A 23,945-nucleotide genomic window follows, 5' to 3' on the forward strand; every position below is an offset into this window, starting at 1 on the left:
GCTCTGCACTGAGCTTCAATTAGAGGAAAAAACAGCTTCCACAGTGAGACTAGCTAGGAGACAAGCATGTCCAACTGGGCCCTAAGTTGTTGGACCTGGGGAGGGTCAGGGACCACTTTCTCAGGTGATTTGGGGAGTAACAAGGTCCCATCTGTTCCCAGGTAGGTCCAAATCAAGTGTGAGTCATCCTAGTTGACAAAGGTTAGGTATGCAGATGTTGGCACCAATCATTCAGCTCCAAGCTGTGCTAGAACCTTTATGGTTCAGGAGATGGCCAGAGAGGATTGGCAAAGCCAGTGTCTGCAGAGAGCCTGACTGCACGCTGCTCACTAGCACCCTGCCTAGGGCAGTCAGGCCTTGGAAGGCATCCCAAGGGGGAGATTCTGCCTACTGCTTTCTCCAGTGCTTTCTCAGATGCCCCTGTTTCCCTGAACCCATTGGGGGCCCTCTGCCTTCACTAACTTGAATAGTTTGCAACTGATGTTTGGACCCAGAGTCCCGGCTTCCAAGTCCAGGAGCCCTAGCCAACATGGGAAGGGGACAGTCTGACCACTGTGCCTCAGCAAGTGCCAGGAAAGGCCGCTGGGCTGGGGCCTCAGTTCTCTGAGCCGCCACTTGTGGGGACTGTGCAAAGAGCCAACACCTGCAGCCTGCATCACTGTGTGCTGGCCAGCAAGTCATGCAGATTGACTCAATTGGCCAGTGGCTGTCATGGAAGATTTCCGGGCCAATGTGATTGTGTCTGGTTCTTAGCTGCTTCATTTTTGAATGTTCATCCATATCATCCTTCTTGCTTCCACACCCTCACAAAATGAAGATTTTGCTTTCTGCTTTCAGTTTCATTAAAATGAAGCCAAACCTCAAGGTACCTTTCAAAATAAGCTGGAGAATCTTCTAGATTTCCATTATTTTTAACCCAGTCTTTTTACATTGTCTTGCCTATATTGATTTTTAAGAAACTTGCCTTTACTGTCTTTCTAAAGAAAAGATTGTTTCTCATTAGTTTACTTACTAATTTAGTGATTATGGTTGCAAATACAACTGGCATGAGCAGGTTTAGGAACAAATACCAGGAACTCTTAGTAAGTGTGCTACATAAATGAAGGGTGCAATCTTGCATAGGTGATAAGATGCCCTGTGAGCTGTGACTGCTTGGTGTGCTGTGAGAGTCAGTTTGCCTGAAAGACAGAGAATGTGGCCAACCTGTGGGAAGGCCGGGTTATAGAGCACCCACTCAATCTGTATCAAGTTTATGGATACAGATGGAATGTAAATGGCCACAGAGCTCAGTATTAATAATAGGATCACTTTAGCACATGCTAGGGCCCAGGCATTATTCTAAGTACCTGGCATGTATTAACTCATTTACTCTTCTCAGAAAATTTGTGAGGCAGACACAATTATTATCCGCATTTCATTGAAGATAAAACTAAGGCCCAAAGAGGTCAGATGATATATCCAAGGTCATATAGCTGGGAGGTAACAAAGCTGTTATTTGAATTTGGGCAAGGTGCCTCCAAGGACACGTAACCACTAGGCTTCACTGCCCTGGTGGCAGGCAGCTGTGAGATATGAGTATTGTTCCCTGAACATCCATTTGAGCAGCTTCTTAGTTCATCTGTCAGGGTCAGAAGCCACCCTCTCAGGAGAGAGTAGACATACAGACACAAAGTCCTGAACCCAGACTGAGCTTGACCTCCTTCCACAGGGTATGCTCAGCTGCTGGCTTCACGCCTCTCCTGGATGATGATGATATGCATGGTGCCAACTCTCATGCTCGCAAACCTGGACTAGTGGTCACCAGGTAAGGGTGGGTGACTATCTGGTGACCATTCCCATTGCCAGACATAGCCTTCAGGGTTCAGCCTCAACTCCAGTGCCCCAGAGTACCCCTCACACTTCTTAGCTCCATGCTACCCTCCTATCAGGTGATCACCACAGGAGATGGAAGGTTGGGAGGGTCCCTGACATGCAGCTCAACACAGGTACCAGGGACAGTGGGGGCAGGAGGACAAATGATAAGTCAGGAGACCCAGACAGCCCAGCACCTACCCATAGGGGCTTAAGGTGAGGTAGTAGAAGGGGTGCATCAGGAGGCAGAGCTTAGGAAGAGACCCTAATAGGAAGTCTCAGTGGACCTCTCCTGTAGGTACTGCAGCCTGGACCAGCAAGGAGGGCTAGGGGGAGGAATCCCAGGGAGCATATGGAAGGAGGCAGCTGTGGAGGGCACCATGGCCCCAGGGACATGAAAGTACAATGGGAAGAGGCTGTGTCTTGCCAGGCTGTAAGCTTCTACACTATTTCATCTACCAATCTACCAGTGGGAGTAGCCATTTTTCTGTGGGTGTGTGGAGCACTTAGCAAGGGACAATCTTTCTGGACTCCCAAGAGGTATAGGTCAGACAAGGACATGGGAATCCCAAATCAGGAGACTTCCTCAGGGACTCCCACACTAGTCAGGGGTAGTGCTTTGTCTTGAACTCAGGTGCTAAGGCGACAGCCAGGGCTCACAGTGGCATCTGTGCCACACTAATGGCAGGATTGAGAGGCCACCCATGACTGACAAATACAGGCATCACCTTTCCTGTGAGAAGGCAGCTGGGAAGGGAAAGGCCTGGGCCCCCATTCTCCTTTGGTCTGAGGCCTCAGTGGGCCTGTGTGCTTCCTCCCTCAGCTCCGATGCTACTTTGGCTTCTGCTGTACCAACTAACAGGAAGAGCAACAGCCCAGCAGACCTGGAGGACATGAAGGCAAATTTGAAGGGGTAAGGCACCAGCCAACAGAGCTGAGCTTTTGTGGTGGAGAGAGATAGCTCAGGTTTGCATTAGCCTTTGGATGGAAAGTGAGGCCAGCAAGGTCTATGAGCTGGCCCAAGGCACATGGCAGAGGCTGAAGCCCCAGCTGAAACCCCCTGGCCTCTGCCTCTGGGTCTGTGAAGCCTTCTGCTACACTGCATTGTCTTTAGCCAGGAAGTCCTCCATAATCAGAAAGTCACCCACTCTTTCAGTCGGCAACCACTTGGACAACAACTGCCCTGCGCTGGAGGCTGAAGCGCACAGACAAATCAGACATGGATGATGGAGGGCAAAGCCTGGTCCAGACAGGAACATCTCATGCTGGAGCAGGGGAAGGGGAGCAGGCATGGTGGCTTCATGGGGAAAGCAGCATTTGAGCTGAATCTTAAAAGATGAATAGGAGTCCTCTGAGCCAAGGGAACAGTGTGTACAAAGGACTCCAATCAACCCGGTGTTTCCTGGACACTGTATGTAGCTGAGTATGACTGGCACTGAGAGCTCTGGAAGGGGAATGGTGAAACAGGATATTTTTTGAGGTAGGCCTGGGATGATTAGCCTTCAATACCAGATATTGTAAAAGATTGCAACACTTACTTAACTTTTGGGCATATACTTGGTACACAGCCCACTGCTCACAGTGTCACGTACAGTCCTCCCCACAATCCTGTGAGATTTCCCCCTAATTATAATGAAGAACAAAGGCTTGGAACCCAGTTCTCTGTGCCTCCTAGGAAGAACAGTGCTCTCCAAGAATTATCCAGGGTGCTGAGATAGAGTGATGGCAATGAGGAGGGCTACTGCTTAGATGGGCAGAGAGATAGAGGTAACTCAGGGGAGCTCCTCTGAGGAGGAGAAGGAACTAACTGTAGGAAGAGAAAGGACAAAAGAGCTGTATATAGAGAACTACAAACCTGAAAACCCTGTAGTGGGAACGTGCTCAGCATGATCCAAAGCATAGAGTGGCTGGATCCTGACCAGTGAGGGGTCCATAAATGGAGCAGGGCCTTAGTAAGCCATGATGAAGAGGTTGGATCTTATTTCAAGTTTAAGCCAAAGAGGAACATGGTCTAATTTAGGTGTTTTAAAAGGCGAATGCATATTTGTACTCTCACGCCACATTGCATTACTTCTTTACTTTTGTGACCTCCAGTGAAACTGGGATTCTGGGGGTGGGCTAGGCAAGGGATCTCTAAGGTATGAGGCCTTATTAGGTGACTTTTTTTGTTGCAAATTGCACTGACGATTAATAGGGTGAAAACAGTAACTGACACCTATAGTGTGCTTTGCTAGTTGCTTTACAATATTCCCAGCAACCCTGTGAAATGGATAAGATGGGGAAACAGAGGCATAGAGAGTTTGTGATTTGTCCAAGGGCTTGCAAGTGGCAGAGCTGAGTCCCAATGTAAGAGGCTCTAAGAAAAACCTCGGGGGGCGGGGGGACTTTAAAAATATAGTTTTTAAAATATTTTCTTGGGAGTCAAAGCCCAGAACCAGTAATTCTTAGCTGGTTAACATGTAAATCATTCTGTATACATGATCTCACCTACAATTTCCCAAACCTGGGTAAGGATCTGGCTTCTGATGTAGTTTAATAGTGGAAGAAACAGAGAGCTCCTGTGAGGAGCAGAGTAGGAACAGAGCTCAGATATGGCTAACTCTAGAGTCCAGTCTGAGAACTACTTTCTTCTGATGTATAAAACTTTGCAAAGTCAATACAAACTTTCTTGAATACAGTGTTTCACAATTCTGGCTGCAATTGAGAATCACTCAGGCAGTATTTTATATTTACTTATTTATTTATCCTCACCTGAGGATATTTTTGGAAGAGAGAGGGAAAGACAGAGAGAAATATCGATGTGACAAACACATGGATTGGTTGCCTCCTACACAAGCCCTGACCAGGGCCCAGGCCGGGAAGGAGCCTGCAACTGAGGTACATGCCCTTGACCAGAATCGAACCCGGGACCCTTCGGTCCGCAGGCCGATGCTCTATCCACTAAGCCAAACCGGCTAGGGCTCACTAAGGATGTGTTTTTAAAACATAAATCTTCCTGAGCTCTACACAGAGATTAGATTTAATTGTTCTGAGGTGGGACTCCATCATCAATCTTTTTAAAAGCTCCCAGTTTTTTTCTCTCATGTTCAGTCTAGATGAGAACCATTGTTGTAGGGCAGTGGTTATGAACCTGGGGAATCTCCCCATACCTCCCTACCCGCTAGGGGTCACTTGGCAGCTTCTGCAGATTCTGTGGATTCTCACAGCTGGCAAGAGGGTGATACTGGCAAATAGTGGGTGGAGACCAGGGATGCTGTTTAAAGTCCTACAATGCACAGAGCAGCCCACACACGGTTATTCAATACAAACCGTTAATAGTGGTGAAGTTGACAACGGTTCTAGAGCTTTCACGATCTCTATGGGGAGCCAGGAGATTCTGAATTGGGAAGAAAAAAAGAGTGGACACAGAGGGAAGCTAACACTCTTCCAAGGGTCTGGGCAGGGAGTGCAGAAGATGTGAGCATGGGTGTGCTTTTGCATTTTGCGTTTAGTCATGCATGAGACCTTCCTGTGTGAGCCTGCACCTGTGCCACACAACCCCCCCACCGCGTGCGAGCCTGCGCCTGTGGGCCCCGCCCCTCCACCCACGTAGGAGCCTGCGTTTGCACCTGCGCCCAGTCTGCCTACATGCGCCTGCTCCTTCACCCCAGCAACCATGCCTGCACCTGCTCCTGGAGTGCACACCTACCCTAGCCGTGCATTCCCTTGCGCCTGCGCCTGCGGATCTTCCCCCCCCCCCCCCCCCCCAGCCCCCAGCCCCCAGCCCCCAGCCCCTCCGTGACAGGCCTGCGTTTGCGCGTGCGCCGCGCCCCCCCCCCCAGCCCCCAGCTTGCTTGTCTGCTCTGGAGCCTGGCGTGCGTGCGTGCGTGCGTGCGTGCGTGCGGTGCGTGCGGTGCGTGCGTGCGTGCGGTGCGTGCGTGCGTGCGGTGCGTGCGTGCGTGCGTGCGTGCGTGCGGTGCGTGCGTGCGGTGCGTGCGTGCGGTGCGTGCGTGCGCCTGCGCTCCTCCTCCCCCAGCTTGCACGTCTGCGCCTGAGCTTGGCGTGCGTGCGTGCGTGCGTGCAGTGCGTGAGTGCGGTGCGTGCGTGCGCCTGCGCCCAGAGAGCAAGCGCCTGTGCCCCAGCGTGAGACCATCCAATGTGCGCATGTGTGTGCATACCCTGAGCTCCAGCGTACACTGAGCGTCTGCGTGCGTGCGCGCGCATGTGCCTGGCGTGTGCACCACCTCCCAGCGTTTGTAAGCCTGCGCGGGCCGCCATTTCCTGCAGTGGCAAGTTCTGGTCTCAGTGCATATTGGGAAATGCGATTGTCCACAAAGCGAAATGGTTGCCCGGGGCTAGAGTGGCCTCCGGGGTGCTTCTCTCTTGCGGCTGTGCCCGCGCTGACCGCCAGATGGCGCGCGAGGATCATAGATGGGTCTAGTCTTCCGGGTCTCCCACTGCCCTTTCCCCGCTGGCCTGGTGAACCCAGCTTCCCAATGTCCTTAGAGTTGAAGCCCCTTCTACTGCCGCAGTCCATATGGAGGCGGGAGAGAGGAAGGGAGGTGGGTGCCCGCGAGGAGCCAAAAGGGGCTCCTGCGGCCTGATCCTATTTGGCAGGGTGCCCTGGAGTCAGTCATCCGTGACACTGGACCCTAGTCTTCAGAGCTGTCGGTGGACAGGGACTGTGGACATGTGGGGAGGGCAGCTGGACCATTGACCCTGCAAGGGATCCCCCGGCGGACCTACCTGCTTTGGGATTCCTTAGGGAGGGCCTTAGTTTCCAAGAGTTTGGTGAGGAAGGCTGATGGGGTGGGGTGGGCGGGGAGATTCTGCAGGGCAATGGAATTGTCCAAAACTTGAGGAATTCTGCTCTATTCTAACTTTGGCCCTACTTCATCACAGGTACAGGAAGAGGTGATAGGGCACAGTGATTAAGAGCAATCTAAGCTCTGTCACTTTGTGGCCTTGGGTATCTTGCTCATCAACGCTGTGCTCCAGTTTCCTCACCTGCAGAATAGACATAATAATAGTTCCTATCACACAGGGTTGTTGTGAGGGTTAAATGGATTTGAATGTATAAAGCATTTCCTGCCACAAAGTTTATAAAAACTTAAAGCTAAATAAATCAACCTCAGAAGAATACTTCCTTCCATTGTAATAAAGAACACTCAGAAAGTTGGCCTCTGCTGCCCTTTACCAGCTTTATTGGCATGATTTAACTTAATACAGAGTAGCTCATATTCCCCCTACTGAGTTTTTAAAAAGTATTTTATTGGTTTTTTAGAAAGGAGGGGGGGGGGAGAGAGATAGAGGGAAACAGCAATGATGAAAGAATCATCAATCAGCTGCTTCCTGCATGCCTCACATTGGGAATTAAGCCTGCAACCGGGCATGTGCCCTGACAGGGAATCCAACTGGCAACCTTTTGTTGCATGGGATGATGTCCATCCAACTGAGTGACACTGGCCAGGGCCCCACTAAACTTTTATTTTTAGGCTTTACATCTAAAACATAAGCTATTTTCCTCTTTGTTATATTGCAATCTGGGCATTGCAGGTTTATGATATTTCTGCATGAAGAACAGGTGAACTTTAAGCTAAGCACAATTATTCACTATGGACAATGGTTGTTAACCAGTGGCAGAGTCTATTGGAGGTGGTACAATAGGGGAAAGGGGCGTTCTCTTCTATGCAGAGTGTTACTGTGTCAAAAATTGGCAGTATCTGTATTAGACTACTAGATCTTTGATCTAGTTACAACCAGAAGTATTACCTTGCCTATTTCTAAACGCTTGACTTGCAGATAATTCATTATGGGCCTGGAAGACCTCTAGGCTATTACATTGCTCAGCAAGGCTTCCTGTGACATTTTTACTAAGATTTTCTTTTTATGGGCCAGATGGGTTATACCTCCTATAACTGTAGTGACTCCTCTCTGAGGCTAAGGGTGAAGGAGACTTATTCACCCACTTGTCCCTGTATTACAGCAGACCCTCAAATTGCTCTTTGCAGAGAATCTTGGCTTTATTCACAAACTTGGTGAGGACATCTATTACCATGATTCTATAGAGGATGTGGGATGGAACAAGACTGATTAAATCCATGGTAAAGCTAGGTCAGGGCTCCCAGAGTTAGGAGATAAACTCTTTAGGCCTTCCAAGTTTATCTTTGGCTCAAGCATGTATGTCACAGACAAAAGTGAAGTGGATGTATCATGGAATACTGCTGGCTAAAAGATTAGTATTATGTAAGCAGACCATTTTTGGTATCTGGCTGGGCTACAACAGACCATTGGTAGAAGCAGCATAGAAAGGCACAGTACTCACTTGCCTACAGATCTTCCAGGTACAGATGGAGGTGGTATTTGGTTTGTTCCTGATGGGGTACTTTGGTTCCCTCCACCTGAGGCTGAATAGTCCTTTGCTTTCAGGGCATACTCTTCAAAAAGTATGGTCATTGCTCCCTGTCATTCTAGCTTGAAGGTAGGGACCCTGCCTACTATGGGATTAACTTTCATAAGAGTCCTAGGGCTGTAGGTAGCTAGTGGTATTGTCCTCTTGTCCTCAGGTAACCCCACCATCAATTGAAGGCAGACTGCTAATTTTGGGAGGTTTGGGTTCAGAGTGAGCCAGAATCAAGGTGATAGTGAACTACGTTTTCATTTTATGGAATGCTGGGCTCATGCTCTCAATAACCTGACTTAGTCTTTGCCTTTGGCCTAGTGGGCATATGACACTTTTGGCACTGGAGGCCACCAGGTAGCAGCGCCATCACTCAGGATAGAGGTTCTGGAGGAGGTACCAGCTGAGAAAACAAAGCCCGTGGAAGCACCTTAGGATGGGGATGGTGATGGAAGGTGCAAGTGTTGGTGTGATGTGAGGCAAGAGAAGAAGGAAGACCTCCCAAAGAGCTCAATGCCTGGGACAGTTGAATTCGGGGTGTGGCAAAAGCATAAAAGGCTCAGGCTAGTACATGTGGGGATGGCCTTTGTAGAAAGGGAGTAGTAGTGCTGGGGTCCTCCTGAGGAGGATACAGGCTTCTCCCCAATATGGAGGCCATGCTGGGCTCCCCTCTGCCCCACTTTCAAGGAGAGAAGCCTGCTATGTCCACAGAAGGTGACATCAGTGTGCATTGGGTGAGCAAGGACTAGTCCCACAATATTTACTCCATAAGGGCACTCATTTTTTTTCAGCTCCTTGGCTGGTTTTGAGGAGAAGAATGTGGTCATCAAGCTGGGAGAGTCCTGGCAGGAGAAGCCTGCAGCCCCCAGAGGTGGCCATGGAGACCCAGCTGCACCTACCCAGCAGCCTGAAGACCCCAATACTCCAGAGCATCAGAGCAGCCCCAGAAGACCCCAGCAGTTAATGGACTTGAAGACCCAGGCCAGCAGGTAAGGGTAACGCTATGCTGGTCTTCCTGCCCAAGCTGGAATTTTGTCAGGCTCCATGACCCAGGTGTAGCCTGCTTTCACCCCACATTCATGCCAGTGCCTGGTATATCACACGCTCAGATGCTCATCCTTGTGCCCAGTGTGGAGTTAGAATGGTGACTCCCTGGGCATGGAGCAGTGTAAGGGGGCTTCCTGTGGTGCAAGGAGCTAGGATGAGGCCTGTTGTGGGAGGGGTATCTGTCCTCAGAGATAAGAAGCCCTGGCTAATACTTAAAGTGTGAACTATCGGTAGAAGCAGCATAGAGAGGTACAGTATACATGCACTTCATGTTGGAGGTCCAAAGTAGGGTGAAGGCTATTTGTGTGTTGACAGGGGGATGGTAGTGAGTGAGAGAAAGTAACAGGATGAAGCAGTGAGAGTGCAAGAAAGAGCATGAGTAAGCAGGCATTAGAGAGGGTGACAGTGGCATTGAGGGTGGCAGTGGTATTGTGATTGGCAATGTGTTGGTGTGTCAGTGAGAGGACAAGTATGACTGTGACTGGAGGTGACCATGTGGTATGGGTTGAAGTGTTCAAATCAGTGATCTCCTGACAGCATCTGAAATGCTGGCCCCTACACCTCATAACCTATACAGCTTACAAAAATGTTGACAGATTGTTAAGATGCAGTGAGTTTATATTGCTTAGAGATTTCAGAAAGAGCAATTGAAAGCTCTTACCACTTCCAAACCAAGTGAATGGTTTCTCACACAAGACAGAAATGGGGAGAGCTGAGACTCTTACAACCCCAGGAGACAGTAGATGGTACTTGTGGCTTCTCTTGTAGGGATAAAATAAAAATTTTCATCCATCCTCATGGTACTGAGGTTCTTATACTGTAGAGATTCCATAGTTAGTGTGATATGAGGCTTTTTTTTTTTTTTACGGCCAGACTGTTCTATTAAATAAAAGGTTTTCTTATTTAAGAATATCCAACTTGTTTTTGACTCCTTTTCTTGTCTTTGGCCCCAAGCCCTGTAGGAGCCTAGACCAAAATTACTGCTCAAACACCTTTGAACTTCCTGCCATATCATTTGGCTTCCTACACCATTTAGTGTTCCAATTAGTGAGAGGGGATGCAAAAAGTGCAAGCTTTAGATGAAGGAAGAGACAATTGGGTTTCATCTTTGGTTGGGTGGGGGATTGTCAGGAGAGGTTTTTTTTGCAGGTGGCATGAGGTTGGAGCTAGAAGATTTTGCCAGATATGCATGCTGTGAAGGAAAGACAGAGTCAGGGTGGCGGCAGTGGAGGAAGGGTTAATTGGTGGCTTGGTGGGAAGTGCTGAGGGGGGCTGAGAAGGCACCTATTCCTGGGCTAAGAAGTGTGACTCACCTTCTGATGCCCCAGGGGCCACTGATAGCTTTCAGGAGAGTGAAATTACTAAGATGACAGACCAGAGCAGCCGTGACTTGTAGGAAGATTCCTTCCACCTGCCATGTATAGGATCAGGCCCCAGGGTATAAAGCAAGATGATTCAGGAGACCAGTTAGGAGACATCTGCTCAGCCAATGGAGAGGTTATGAGGCCACAAATTTTGTTGCTCTGTTAAGGGGAAAGGTGAGAGAAAGTAGTAGCCAAGGCTGTTCCAAAATTTTCAGAGTTTGGCAACTTGGTGGATGGTGTGGGCACCCAAACCATGACAGGAACTAGCTAAGGGCCTATGGTGAGATTGTGAGGGTGTTGTGCAAATGGCATTTGAGCTATGTTGAATGTCAACTGCCTGTAGAATCCAGACAACGATGTCCAATAGGCTATGAGTAAACAGGCCTGAAGTTGAGCGAAGATTAGATCTGGGGCTAGACAGTGAATGATGTTACCTGGAAAATGAAATGAGATCACCTGGAGCCGGGTAGAATGCCATTTTTCTGGCATTTTGTTTATTCTACTGGTCTCGCTTCCTCCTGTTCTCTTGGGAAGGAGTGGCTTATTTGGTTGTCAAGTTGGGGATTTCAGGGACCAAGCTTGGCCCCAAATTCTCCCTGTCTTTGGAAGGAGATGACTTTGTATGTACAGCCCAGAAGGTGCCCCTTGAATTCTCTGCTTTTCTCCACAAGTGTCTGGGGCAGTGGTCTTGCCAGGCCCTTGGCTAGATGAGTAAGTCCCTGTGGTTCAGGAATGCAAGGGGAGTCATCCTTTTTGGCTCTATTTGTAAAGCCATTTGTTTTACCAGCTGACATGTATCTCCATTTTCTGCTTTTCTTTTGTCTCAAAAAGAAAAAAAGGGGGAATAATAATTATTGGCCTTCTAAAACTCTAATCGAATATATAAAAAGAAGAAAGGTAAAAAAAAAGAGAGAGAGAGAAACAAAGGCAGATGGATCAAAATTCTTGAAAATAATATTGAAGGGTCTTCTAGAGGAAGAGGAGCTGAGGAAAAAGACAATTTTGGATAAATGGAAGAAACTAGAAAGAGTATAGTCATGAAAACCAAGCAAGGCGCCGAAACCGGTTTGGCTCAGTAGATAGAGCGTCGGCCTGCGGACTCAAGGGTCCCAGGTTCGATTCCGGTCAAGGGCATGTGCCTTGGTTGCGGGCACATCCCCGGTAGGGGGTGTGCAGGCAGCTGATCAATGTTTCTCCCTCATCGATGTTTCTGGCTCTCTATCCCTCTACCTTCCTCTCTGTAAAAAATCAATAATAATAATAAAAAAAAAAAAGCAAGGCTGAGCTAACTTTCCTGTGTGCTGTGGACCTTAGATAGGCCCATCAGGTTTAGCAACATAGAATTTATAATTGCCTTGAGGAGGACATGTTGGGAGAGTAAAAGGTTATGGTTGGATTATGGTCGATTGAGGAGGGATTGGTCAGTGAGGAGATGGGGTGCAGTTGATACAGGTGTACAACTCTCTAAAATGTTGGTCATGGTCTGGCCAGTGTGGTTCAGTGATTATGCATTGACCTGTGAACCAAGAGGTCACCAGTTCAATTCCTGGTCAGGGCACATGCCCAGGTTGTGGGCTCAGTCCCTAGTGTGGGGTGTGCAGGAGGCAGCTGATCAATGATTCTCATCATTGATGTTTCTATCTCTCCCTCTCCCTTCCTCTCTGAAATCAATACAAATATATTTTAAAACGTATTTTAAAAATAAAAATAAAATATTGGCCATGAAGTGATGGATGTGGAAAGGGTGAGCAAATAAACAGCTACAGAATGAAGCTTATGTGCCCAGGGGAGGAAATACCTGCGAGATGAGGTGAGTTTGCAGTTCAAAGAGGGATGAGCAGACTTGAAGGTGAAGGGTCACTGAGGTCAGGGTGTGGCAGGTTCTAGAGCCTTGAGCAGGAAAGAGAGGGCTGTGTCTCTGAGACAGGAGGGAAGGTTGAGTGCAGATGTAGGTTGGAAGGCAGGGGAAGGAATGAGCAGAGCAATGTGAGCAACTTGATTTGTTCTGTGAATTCATGAACCACACATTCCACAATTAAATCAAATTTTACTTAGTTACTAGCTCCTGCCAAGCCATATACTGCACTAGGGATACAGACAAAAGAGACTTGGTCACTGCCCTTTAGGAGGTCAATGGTAAGTGTTTACCTGTGGGTATGGATACGGTACTATGGCAGCATACTAGAAGGACCATGTGACTTAGCTGGTCTCACAGAATCAGAGAAGGCTTCACAGAGGTGATGGTAGATGTTCTTCTTGAAAACGTTGTCAAGGAGTTGAAGGGAAGGGTCCAGGAGTAGGAAGAATCTCCTATGCTAGAGGGAAGACAGGTAACAGTGTGACATGTTTGGGGAGTGCCCTGTGGTTTGATATGGCTGCAGTTTATGATGAGAAAGCAGTGGAGGAGGTGATGTTAGCTGGATAGTGTGCAGACAAGAGTTAACCTAGGAAGCCTTAGACTGCTCTCCTTAGAAAGGCCTGCTTGCAAGGTGACCCATTGGCTGACCTCTGGGAACTTGAAAAGGTAGACAGTTCTTTACACGCATATGAACCTTTTCCTAAATGACAAGAGACTGGGCTAATGACGTAGATCACCTGTACAAACAATGTGCTTTATGGTGAATCTCTGATTGCCTTTTGGGAGTTGGGAATTTGGGTAGGTGCCAGGCAGAAAGTGCCTATGTGACCAGCCCTTAATAAAAACCTTCGGCTGTGACTAACAACACTGGCTTTTCATTTTGCTAATTATGTTTGGTATCCTTTTGTAGTACTACATCTTAGTCTTGAGGACAACTATATGCTGAGTTCTAGAGTCCTCCTGGAGAATCATTGACCCTGGGGGTAGTCTTAGGGAAACGAACACAGCATATCAATCTAATAAACAACAAAGACCATATGATCACAGACAGATGGGCAAGGTCATATACTTATGCCATAACAAGGACTTAGACTTTCTCCAAAGGACAAAGAGGAGCCAGTAAGTTGGTCTTTTTAAATTGTAAAATACATGTAACAAAATTTACCATATTAACCATTTTAAGTGTACAGTTCAATGGCATTAAAATTTAATTTAGGAAAGACTCAGCATTATTTGGAGGGATGTGTGACTGGACAGTGCATTCCATGCAATTTATAGAATATTAAACAAACCTATTATTTTTAACACCTCTCATTACAAGGCGAAAGAACAAATAAACCCTTTGGGTATTCTGGGAAATCCCACTGTCAGTTTTAGCGAGAAGAGAATAAGAAAGATATCTCACATTTAGTATAGGGAATGCAAAATGTCAAATGTTATCAGGAGGTCTGGACATTTGATTAAATAAGATTATGGGATAGTGAGAAATAATAATTATCTATTGAATCAAAGTGACAAAAATTTTCAAGTAAACATAGGCAGTAACATGACTTTAAAGATTCTTATTTCTTTTAAAATTAAAAGGCCTTTTAAAAATAATTGAAGACATAGTATAGTCAGTATACAGAATAGGGCATTTGTTTGGCAAAACATAAAAACTTTGCCTTTTAGACAGATTACTCAGAAGGAAATAAAGGTCTTTTGTTAAGAGCAGACCAGCAATCCAAGAAAGTTTTGGAGAGAAAGCCAGATTTTAGTTATGCATCAGTATAAGATTTGATACTAGAGCTCTTTTGAGAAAATCTTATAGTCTTATTAAGTTTTAGTTCCTTTTGACCATGACAATTAAAATTTCTTTTCTGTGAACCTTTTGAAATTATAAAAATATCCATTTATATTTTGTCTTACATAGTTTTTGGAACTACTAGTTATTTTAATTTAGGACAAAACTATTCTATTTTTCCTTAACAAAAACGTATTTGCTTTTCTTGCATACAGAGTTGTTCCTCTTTGCCATTATTACTTTTAGTAGTCTCATTTCTACATATTGACTATAATATTTAACAATAGTTACTTCTATTTTATAGGAAAAAAAGGGGATAGATCATTTTGAACTTTCTGTTATATACATTTCTTAGCAGACTAGTAAAGCTTATGAATATCCCATAAAATTTATAGTTACATACATTTTATAGTATAGCTTTCAGCGTGGACAAATGAACACATTTATTAATAGATCTAAATACAACCTCTCTGTGCTTCAAAAAATAAGCAAAAAGTATGTAAGCTTAAAAATAGGGTTAGTGTCGGTATTTTATGTTACTTAAAAGTGATTTAGGTATTTGATGAATATTAATTCATTTAATTTAGCATATGCCTAGGGTTTTAAATTACCAAAAAGATCTTGAAAACTGTCTTAAAAGTGATGTATTATAAAACATAATTACTGTTTAAATAAAGTTTTCAAAATAATGAGTTTGGTTAAAAGCAAATTTATATTTTTATAATCTTAAACATCTAGTAGATGTAATACTAGCTTATTCAAACAGTAAACCTGTTTTGTGTTTAGGAAGAATATACTCAAGTAGAATAAAAATATATGCTTGTATTAGCTGTAACATTTATAACTCACAAGACATAGCTGTTTTTTAAATTACACTACCATATATTCTGGCATATAAGACAACTTTTTAACCCAGGAAAATCTCAAAAGTCGGGGGTCTTATATGCAGGAAAATACGGTATTTGGGTTTTAAGCAATCTGATATACATTGTCAGAGATTTTTCTAACCTACCGTATTTTCCAGCGTATAAGACCCCAGACTTTTGAGAAGATTTTCCTGGGTTAAAAAGTCGTCTTATACGCCGGAAAGTACGGTAACAATATTAAACTCGTCTTGTTTGGCAGAGATTTATCTAATCTTTGAACTTTAACTTTTTAAACATTTGGGATAGTTTTTATAAGAATGCTTTTTTTTTTCATTCCAAGTATTTAGAAATTGTTTCTGTAATTTATGGGAGTTTTAGGAATATTTAATTTATATAAGTGCTTATTTATCCCTAAGTCATTTGGAGTAAAGCATAAGGGATTTTCTTAAGCTAATTTAGTAATAATATATAGAGTCAAAAATATTACACATATATAACATACATATATACAGAAACACACAGACAAAAAGGAATAGAGATCTTATGGTTTTAATTCTAAATTTCCCAGCCAGGAGACAGGTATAAACACAGAAATACAAAATGCACTGGTTTATATAAGCGTTGGTTCTTGTCTTTGTCTGTTTATATTTTTATCATAATTGTGTTTCTGGGAGATGGTACAAGTTGAGGTTACCTGCTCAATATGAATAGTAAAGCTTCCTACTAATATTTGTAGAGGAGGCTTTTAAGATTTTTTGTTGCCCTGAAATGTAATCTTATGAAGACTGTAGACTAAATTTGTGGTGAGAGACCAAGGATAAAGCAAATATAAGTCGGGGTGTCTCCAAAGCTCATCTACCTGGATAAAATATCCAGATCCTTTCCAATTAGATTTTTCAGCCTCAGATGGTTGATTTTGGGGTCCCTGAAATCCTGAGGAACCTCCAATGGAGGCAGGGACCTTAAAGGGTAGCATATTGGTATAGACACACTGGGATAAGGAGGACAGATAGTTTGGGATATTGGGAAGCAATGGTAGTTTGGTGGAAGGTTAACAGGGAGAAGAGAATGAGGAAGTATCAAAACAGTGCAGAAAACCCTTTCAAGAAGTTTGGCTGTTGGAAAAGAAAGCAGCTGAGAGGGAAGGGGGGTTGATGAGCTTGAGAAAGGCAGTTTTGTGTGTTTTGAACCAGATGCTTAAAGTGATGAGCCCTCGCTCCTGCTTCCACCCCACCTTTAATCCTCAGATTAGAGATGAGACGTGTACAGGCAGGTACGTGATCAGATTGAGCCACGGGGAGCAGGTTAAAGTTCCGTTGTGACTGCCATTTATGAGCGGCAACAGGATCCTCACCCCAGCTTTTTCGTCTGCCAAAAAGGGGAAGAAAATAGGCTATTTTTTATTATGCCCCGGAATAATAGCAGTGACTGTTTACCAATAAAGAAGACAGAGAAGTAGTGGCTTCTAAAACAAAGCAGCCACAATACCTGTGCACCTGCCTGCGCAAGTGCCTTCCTCCTAAGCGCTTAGCTTCCTGGTCGGTGAGTGCGCGCCTGTGCGCTCTGCCATTTCTTGCAGCCCTGAGCTGGGACCATGGTGCCCGCCAGGAAATGCGACCTTCAATAAAGAAAATGGCTGCCCCTCTGAGCCACATCATCTTTGGCAAGGCTTATTCTGCGGCTTTGCCCACCCAGGCCACCAGATGGCGATCGAGGATCACCAATGGGCTTGGCAGTCTATCTCAGGTGCCTGGGAGCCTTTTAGCTTATATGGCTCTTCCCCCTATTGTGGAGTCACCCTCTTGAGACTCTAGCGTGAGTGACAGCTCTGTTCCCTCTCCTATCCCCATCTAGCCCTCCAGGGAAGCCTGGGGACAAGTTCCTTCCCAGAGAGCTGGGGGAGGAGGGAGCTTGCAGGGCCTGGCTGCATACACCTGTCTGAGCACCTGAGCCTGGGAATAAAATATGGCTTGGGACCTTTTAAGTAAGACAGATGGACTGGAACAGGGAAGTTCTTAGAGCAGTGGTTCTCAACCTTTCTAATGCCGTGACCCTTTAATACAGTTCCCCATGTTGTGGTGACCCCCAACCATAAAATTATTTTGGTTGCCACTTCATAACTAATTTTGCTACTGTTAATGAATCGTAATGTAAATATCTGTGTTTTCCGATGGTCTTAGGCTCTACAGCAGTTCTCAACCTGTGGGTTTCGACCCACAGGTTGAGAACCGCTAGCAGGGTCACATAAGACCAGGTCTTAGGCTCTACAGCAGTTCTCAACCTGTGGGTTTCGACCCACAGGTTGAGAACCGCTAGCAGGGTCACATAAGACCATCGGAAAACACAGATATTTACATTACGATTCATTAACAGTAGCAAAATTACAGTTATGAAGTGGCAACCAAAATAATTTTATGGTTGGGAGTCACCACAACATGGGGAACTGTATTAAAGGGTCATGGCATTAGAAAGGTTGAGAACCACTGGCTTAGAGGAAAGGGGCATCACAGTGGGAGGAGGGGTAAAGGAATACCACTGTTCCTAACTAGGAGAAGACTTTGTCTTTTAAAACCTCATTAAAGCCCGTTGCTAGGTGTTCTTGGTGATGCTGCCTTTGTCAGTGGGAAGGGAGTAGCAGCACTGGGGTCCTCCTAGGAGGAGACAGACTGCTTTCTGATATGGGGGCAGTTTTGGGCTCCTTTCTGCTCCGTCCTCCAGGAGAGGAGCTGCTCTACTCACAGGAAGTGACATCAGCTTGCAGTGGGTGAGCAAGGACTAGTCCCACAACACTCGCTCCTCAGCTCATTCTTCCTCAGCTCCTTGGCTGGTTTTGAGGAGAAGAATGTGGTCACCGAGCTGGGAGAGACCTGGCAGGAGAAGCTCGGAGCCCCGAGAGGTGGCCAGGGAGACCCGGCTGCACCTACCCAGCAGCCTGAAGACCCCAACACTCCAGAGCATCAGAGCAGCCCCAGAAGACTCCAGCAGCTCATGGAATTGGAGAGCCAGGCCAGCAGGTAAGAACTATACTGTGCTGGGCTCCTGCTCCTATTGCCAGAGTTTTGCCAAGTTCCACATCCCAGAACAAACCCTGACACACTGAGCAGGCCAGTTACCTTTTGCAGGTGTGACTGCTTAGGAGCCAGTGGGAAGCTGACCGGCAAAGAGCATCCGAGGGGCCGGTCTACATGGGCTTCATTTTGAAGCCATGACATCAAATCTGTTAGACCAAGCCCGGCACACAGAACCATATTATCTGGCAGCCATTTGTGCCATGAATACCTGGGTTGGAAAAGGCATAAGGGTTGCCTTTGCCATTCATGGAGACGAAAGTTCTCAGAGGAAGGTGTGCTCTGGTGTGGATGGGACTCCCTGCCAGAGAACAAAAGTTCAATGAAGTCTTCCACTGCCACCACCACCAGTTTGGCCTTGAATGACAGCATTTGGATGTTCCCTTTGCTCCCTAGAGATCTTTTCCAATAGTGGCCATGAGTAGGGAATAGCCTCATGTGAGCCAGCTATACTGGCCATATACACATTGAACAAGATGTACAGGACCCTGCCTGCCTGCCCTCAGGGAGCACACAGCATACTGTTACTGGACAGAGGACCTGGCCCTCAGCAGGCCTGTCTATGGCCAGCTTGACTTTGTGCGGGGAAAATTTCACAACACAAGTCCAGGCATTGTTTATTAACGCTGGGGCCAGTGAAACAAGGAAGAGCTTAGCATGGAAGAAGCAACAGGAGAGCTTAGCTCTCTGGGAAGTCAGAGAAAAGGGGTCCTTAGGAATAGATTCAGGGGGTAAGCCTGGAACAAGCTGCTGTTGCCCATTGCTCCCCTGGTTGCAAGTCTCCTGGGGACCCTTAGAGTTTAGGAAAGTCACGCCTGTGGGGTAAGAAGAGGGGGAAGAAGATGGAAAAGTGAATGGCACAGGCTGCTCCCAAGAGGGAGAGCATGTGCCAGGTTCTTTGTATTGAGGCTTTTATCTTTCTCTGGCTCTGTATTTTTCCCCCTATCTGTCTTTCCAGGTTCCCATGGGGCTTTCTCTCTCAGCCAGTCTACCTCCTTCAGTTTTGATGGTGCATTCCTGTGTCATAGGGTGATGTAGGAATATGCACAGAGTGACTGGGCACATTGAGGCCTGGGATGAAAGGGCAGGTATCCCGGAAGGGCTTCCTGAAAGAGAAGGTGGTGTTAAGTGCAAAGGTACGAGAGAGGTCCTTCAGTATGGCTAGAGCTTCAGGTACACATGACATCATTTGGGACGATGTGGCTGGGGAGCCAGGCAGGTGCTAGATCATGATTGTTTTTCCCCCTCCCCACTCTTAAACTAGTTGAGGTCTTGGGCACTGGATTCTCTGGCAAGGGAGTGATGCCCCAGAGCCTAGGCCAGGCGGAGGCAAACCACATCCAGAGCATGATCTGGAGCCGCATGTTGGAGAGAAACCAAAATCAGTCCAGGGCAGTGTGTACCCATAGAGCTGGCCTGAGGCTGCTGGAGAATGGGCAGATGTGATACAGATGGCACATATGGGCCAGTGGTGTCAGTGGTGGTGCCAAACAGGATGCCCTGACTTGCAATAGGTAGCTACGACAGCTTTAGTATCCGATTGGTGACCTGAGAGCAGGCAGAGTGAGAGTAAGAGCCTGCCCAGAGAAACGCCTTGTGAACTGGTTAGGAGGTCAGATTCCAAGCCAAGGGCTGTGTGTTGCAGCTGAAAGATGGCGGCTCAGAAAAATCATTCTACCTGTCAGTTTCCTGCCTCTGCTCGTGGGCAGTGCCTTCCAGAATTAACTGCATCCAAGTCTCTTCCTTGGTGATGCTTAAACTCATGTGTCTCTCTCCCTCAGCCTTGTGAACTCACTGGAAAGTTCACTGGAGGGTATGGGGAGGGGAAGCTGATCCTAGGAAGGGGCTTTCCAATCCAATGAGTGGGTGAATTGAGTGCCAAGTCTCTAGTACCCCCATGATGTGCCCTAACCAAGTAAGCCACAGGCCAAGGCACTTGGCTACAGTAGAATTTTGTGTGGGTACTAGAAGATTAGGATCTTGCCACTGATTCACGGTGTGACCTGGGTCACCTTGCCTGGGTTTTCTCATCTGTAAAGTTAGTGATACCACCTATTGACCTCAGGAGTCTGGAAGAGCAAAAGCTCAGTGATTTGCAAGGGTTATTTTAAAAACATCAAGTTTTCAAAAAAAAACTTGAGGTGGCAGTCTGGGGACTGGGGTTCAAAAACTCTTTTTGAGCCTGTTTGATATCAGCTCTCAGAATGGACACACTCATCTTTCCTCTATTTCTTTCAGGGTGAGAAACCCCTCGAGCTGTATGGTCACTGTCACAGTCACTGCTGCCGCCGAGCAGCCTCATGTTTACATCCCAGCCTCCCCAAGTGAATTGGACTCCAGCTCAACCAGGTAAGAAGGGACACCTTGGAACATGTTCTCTGGGCTGTTTCCTCCATGGAGCTAAAGGACTGGACTTTTATCCCATGTCACTTCTCTCACATTAGCTCTAGTGCCTCCCCCAACTCCTAGTGGCCATTGGTTAAGGGGCCACATAGCGCAGCCCCAGTACCCATCCCAGTGAAAGGCTGAGGTGGTACTTCCTAGGGCTCTGCCATCCATAGAATCTTGCTAATGGCTCTTGAGGGACATTCATGGAAAGGCCAAAGAAAGCCCATTGAAGCCAGGGTGTATGTCTGTCTCCCTCACATCATCCATCATAAGGAGAGGCGCACACTCACTGCCTCGTGTGCATTTCTGGCTACATCTACAAGCTTGAGAGTGTAGGAAGGGAACCATTGCAGGGAGTCTGAGTGAGGTTTGTGTGTGGGGGTGGGATCAGAGGGACCTCTGCTAACATCAGACACAGAAATGGGACTACATTGGAAACCATGGTGAGCCCAGCATGAGGCAGACCTTGTTTCCAATGTCGCCAGGGGCCTAGCCAACATGAGGTGACTTCTGGGCCTCTGGAGCTCCGTGAGTGACAAGAGAGAGGTTAGATTGCTGATGTCGATTCACAGAGAGTGGAGAGGACCAAGTCTAGGATTGTGGCTTGGAGACTCTCCTGGTCCCAGTAGAAGAGGAAGAAAGTGCAGTCAGAGAGGAGAGATGGGCAGGCCACTGCACTGAAGTCTGCAGGGAGCGGTGCAGGGCGGGGGGCGGGGGGTGGCTCTGGTAGTATTGAGATCTGTATGAAGTAGGACAACATACCACGACTGGCTGCAGGGATCTTCTTTCTAGGGCTCTCACATCCACACACAGAAAGCCGAACCCATGGGCTATGATCTCAGCCTGAGTTCCCAGTAGGCTCAGCACTCCAGCAGCTCCTGTTTGCCACTTCCTTGCCCAGTGGCAGCTGGGGCACACCTGCACCTCTGCCCCCAGGCCTTCCCATTATCCTTCGCTTTCTTCAAACCAGCTGGAAGTCCTCCTAGCCCTGAACCTCTCCTTGGGACCAGGCCTAGTCCCCTGCAATCTTTCAGTATACCCCTTTCTTTTATTTTTTTTTCTTAAATTTTAAATTGATTTTTAGAGAGAGAGAGAGACATTGATTTGTTGTTCCACTTATTTATGCATTGATTGGTTGACTCTTGTATGTGCCCTGACTGGAGATTGAACCCATAACCTTGGTGTATTGGGACGATGCTCTAGCCAACTGAGCTACCTAGCCAGAGCCCAGTATACCTCTTTCTGTTCTGCTGTGCTCCTTCTACAGCAAAGGGATTCTCTTTGTGAAGGAGTACATGAATGCTAGTGAGGTATCTTCCGGGAAGCTGGTGTCTTCACGTTATAGCAGGTAAGAGCAAGTTCCTGAATCGTTCATGCCATGGCTTTCTCCTGCGGGGCCCTGTGTCGTCCTCATTCCTGCATCCCCAGTACCTCATCCAGGACTTGGCCCAGAGTAACTTCTGTGTAATCATGTATTGAATGGATAAATGGTGTAATTGCCTATGGACATGATTTATGCATTTCCAGCTGTTCTTTCTACCTCAGTGCCTTTGTGTTCCCCCTTTATCATTAATTCATCTTACACCCCACTTCCAGTGCCATCCATTTCTCCCTGTCTTTGTTTCTTGGTAGACTACAAGCTTTCTTTTGTGAAATACTGAGAGTATCACTCTTTATAGAAGTGGTGGGGCCCTTATAAGACAATGTAGTGAATTTCATCTTGCTCCAGAACATAGGGATTCTCTCTTCAGTTCCCACAATCTTTCCAGCATGCCAAGTTGTCTCATTTGAACACACATTTGACTGTAGGTCCTTATATGTGTGTAACTTTTTACTCGTCATCTCTTCATCTTCTTGTTTCCTGAAGCCATGTGAGGGTTTCCCCTGTGCCACATCAATGAAAACAACCTACACTGAGACAGCTTCCCCCCATGGGAATGTTTTTTTATGACACACCATCTCACTGCTAGGGTGAGGATTTTAGAAACAGAGAAGCATCCTGGTCTTATTTGAGGATTGGGCCTCTAGGGATTCTGAACTAGTTTTCACTGGTGCTATGAAATGATGACCATGGGCATGGAGGTCATGTTCAAGCCCCACCTCAACCCCCAGTGGCTAAATTATTTTGGACAAGATACTCAACTTTCTGAGCCTCAGTTTCTTCATCTGCAACGCCTTAGGGTGGTTTTTCTCACCAGCTTTATTGAGGTATAACTTACATATCATAAATTTCACTTTTTAAAATGCACAGTCCAGTGGTGCTTTAGTACATTTACAATGTTGTGCAAGCATTAGCACTATCCAGTTCCCCATGACCATTTTCATTACCCCAGAAGGAAATCCTGTACCCGTTAGCAACTCTCCACACCACCAGCCACACAGCCCCTAGCCACCACTGATCTATTTTCTATCTCTATAGCTTTGTTCAGAGAGGCTTTGAGTTTAGAAATAATGTATATAAAACCTCAAGCACCCCCAAGGGAACTGCCCTGGCCATCTGGCATCTGCCTCTGTGAGTGTCATGTGACCGAACTTTGTCCCTTCTTTTGGTTTTTCTTCTCCCAGTCCCACCACTCTGTTAAATTTATTTCTTACACTCTGACAATTAAATTAATTTTAAAATGAAATTTAACATCCAGTCAAAATGGTAGATCTTACGACAAGCCAGTGGATTTCTTGATTGGATAGTGAGAATTGTCCAGTCCATTGTGTTTTCCCCTTTTGCCTCAGGAGCTCTGAGATAAGCTTAATTCTCAGAAGAAATTAGAGCCTGGGCTGAAACTCTAGCTCACCCCTTCCTTTGGGTGTGACCTTAGCCAGGTCATTTACCCTCTGAGTCAGTTTTCCTAACTACCTCAGGGGGTCATTATATGGCTCCTGTGAGAATAGCAGCTACACTAAGCATCCCGCAGGGCTTGTAGTTAGTAGTCCTTCCCTGGCAATGGTTTTATCTTTTAACCATTAGTTTGTATTATAAAAAGTCTTGTTATTGAAAAATGATGATAGAAAAAGGGGGAAAAAATCTCACTTCCTATAACCCAAGCACAGGTGTATGTCGGAATGTTTTCTTTGTTCCCATCTGTAGTGTCTAATTTCTGCTGTGAGTGGGCTCCTGGTGACTGTCGCATTACAACTCACACACATATGTGGGGAGAAAAGCCCTGCTCTTTTCCCACTGGTCAGTGAAATGGGGGGCCCTCATGGTATACACAGCCTCAAGAATCAGAGCCATGCTTCACCATGGCAGATCCTCTTTGCCCCCCCATGCAAGAGCTTTTCTCCAAGAGAACTATGCCTGCTTGGCGCCAAGTTTAAAGCTTCTTGTGACATTTTGCATAACA

The 23,945-nt window shown here is 46.5% G+C and overlaps 1 protein-coding gene and 1 long non-coding RNA gene across 2 annotated transcripts in view; one reads left to right on the forward strand and one right to left on the reverse strand.

The window, feature by feature from the left end:
- ZNF185 (zinc finger protein 185 with LIM domain) overlaps positions 1-23,945 on the forward strand; it is a 53,836-nt gene that overhangs the window by 21,864 nt on the left and 8,027 nt on the right. Inside the window, exons 15-20 of the mRNA XM_028138174.2 lie at positions 1,709-1,804; positions 2,675-2,764; positions 9,022-9,219; positions 17,965-18,162; positions 20,455-20,565; positions 21,872-21,952. Coding sequence (XP_027993975.2) covers positions 1,709-1,804; positions 2,675-2,764; positions 9,022-9,219; positions 17,965-18,162; positions 20,455-20,565; positions 21,872-21,952 — 774 coding nt within the window. The remainder of the gene's footprint in view (positions 1-1,708; positions 1,805-2,674; positions 2,765-9,021; positions 9,220-17,964; positions 18,163-20,454; positions 20,566-21,871; positions 21,953-23,945) is intronic.
- Positions 12,900-16,754, reverse strand: LOC129147803 (uncharacterized). The gene is made up of 3 exons (XR_008555013.1): positions 16,637-16,754; positions 16,383-16,516; positions 12,900-12,956 (listed from the first exon to the last, which is right to left on the reverse strand). It is a non-coding gene; the product is annotated as an uncharacterized LOC129147803 (long non-coding RNA).

The sequence above is a fragment of the Eptesicus fuscus genome, chromosome 1 (genome assembly GCF_027574615.1).
Source record: "Eptesicus fuscus isolate TK198812 chromosome 1, DD_ASM_mEF_20220401, whole genome shotgun sequence".
NCBI classification, from domain to species: Eukaryota; Metazoa; Chordata; class Mammalia; order Chiroptera; family Vespertilionidae; genus Eptesicus; species Eptesicus fuscus.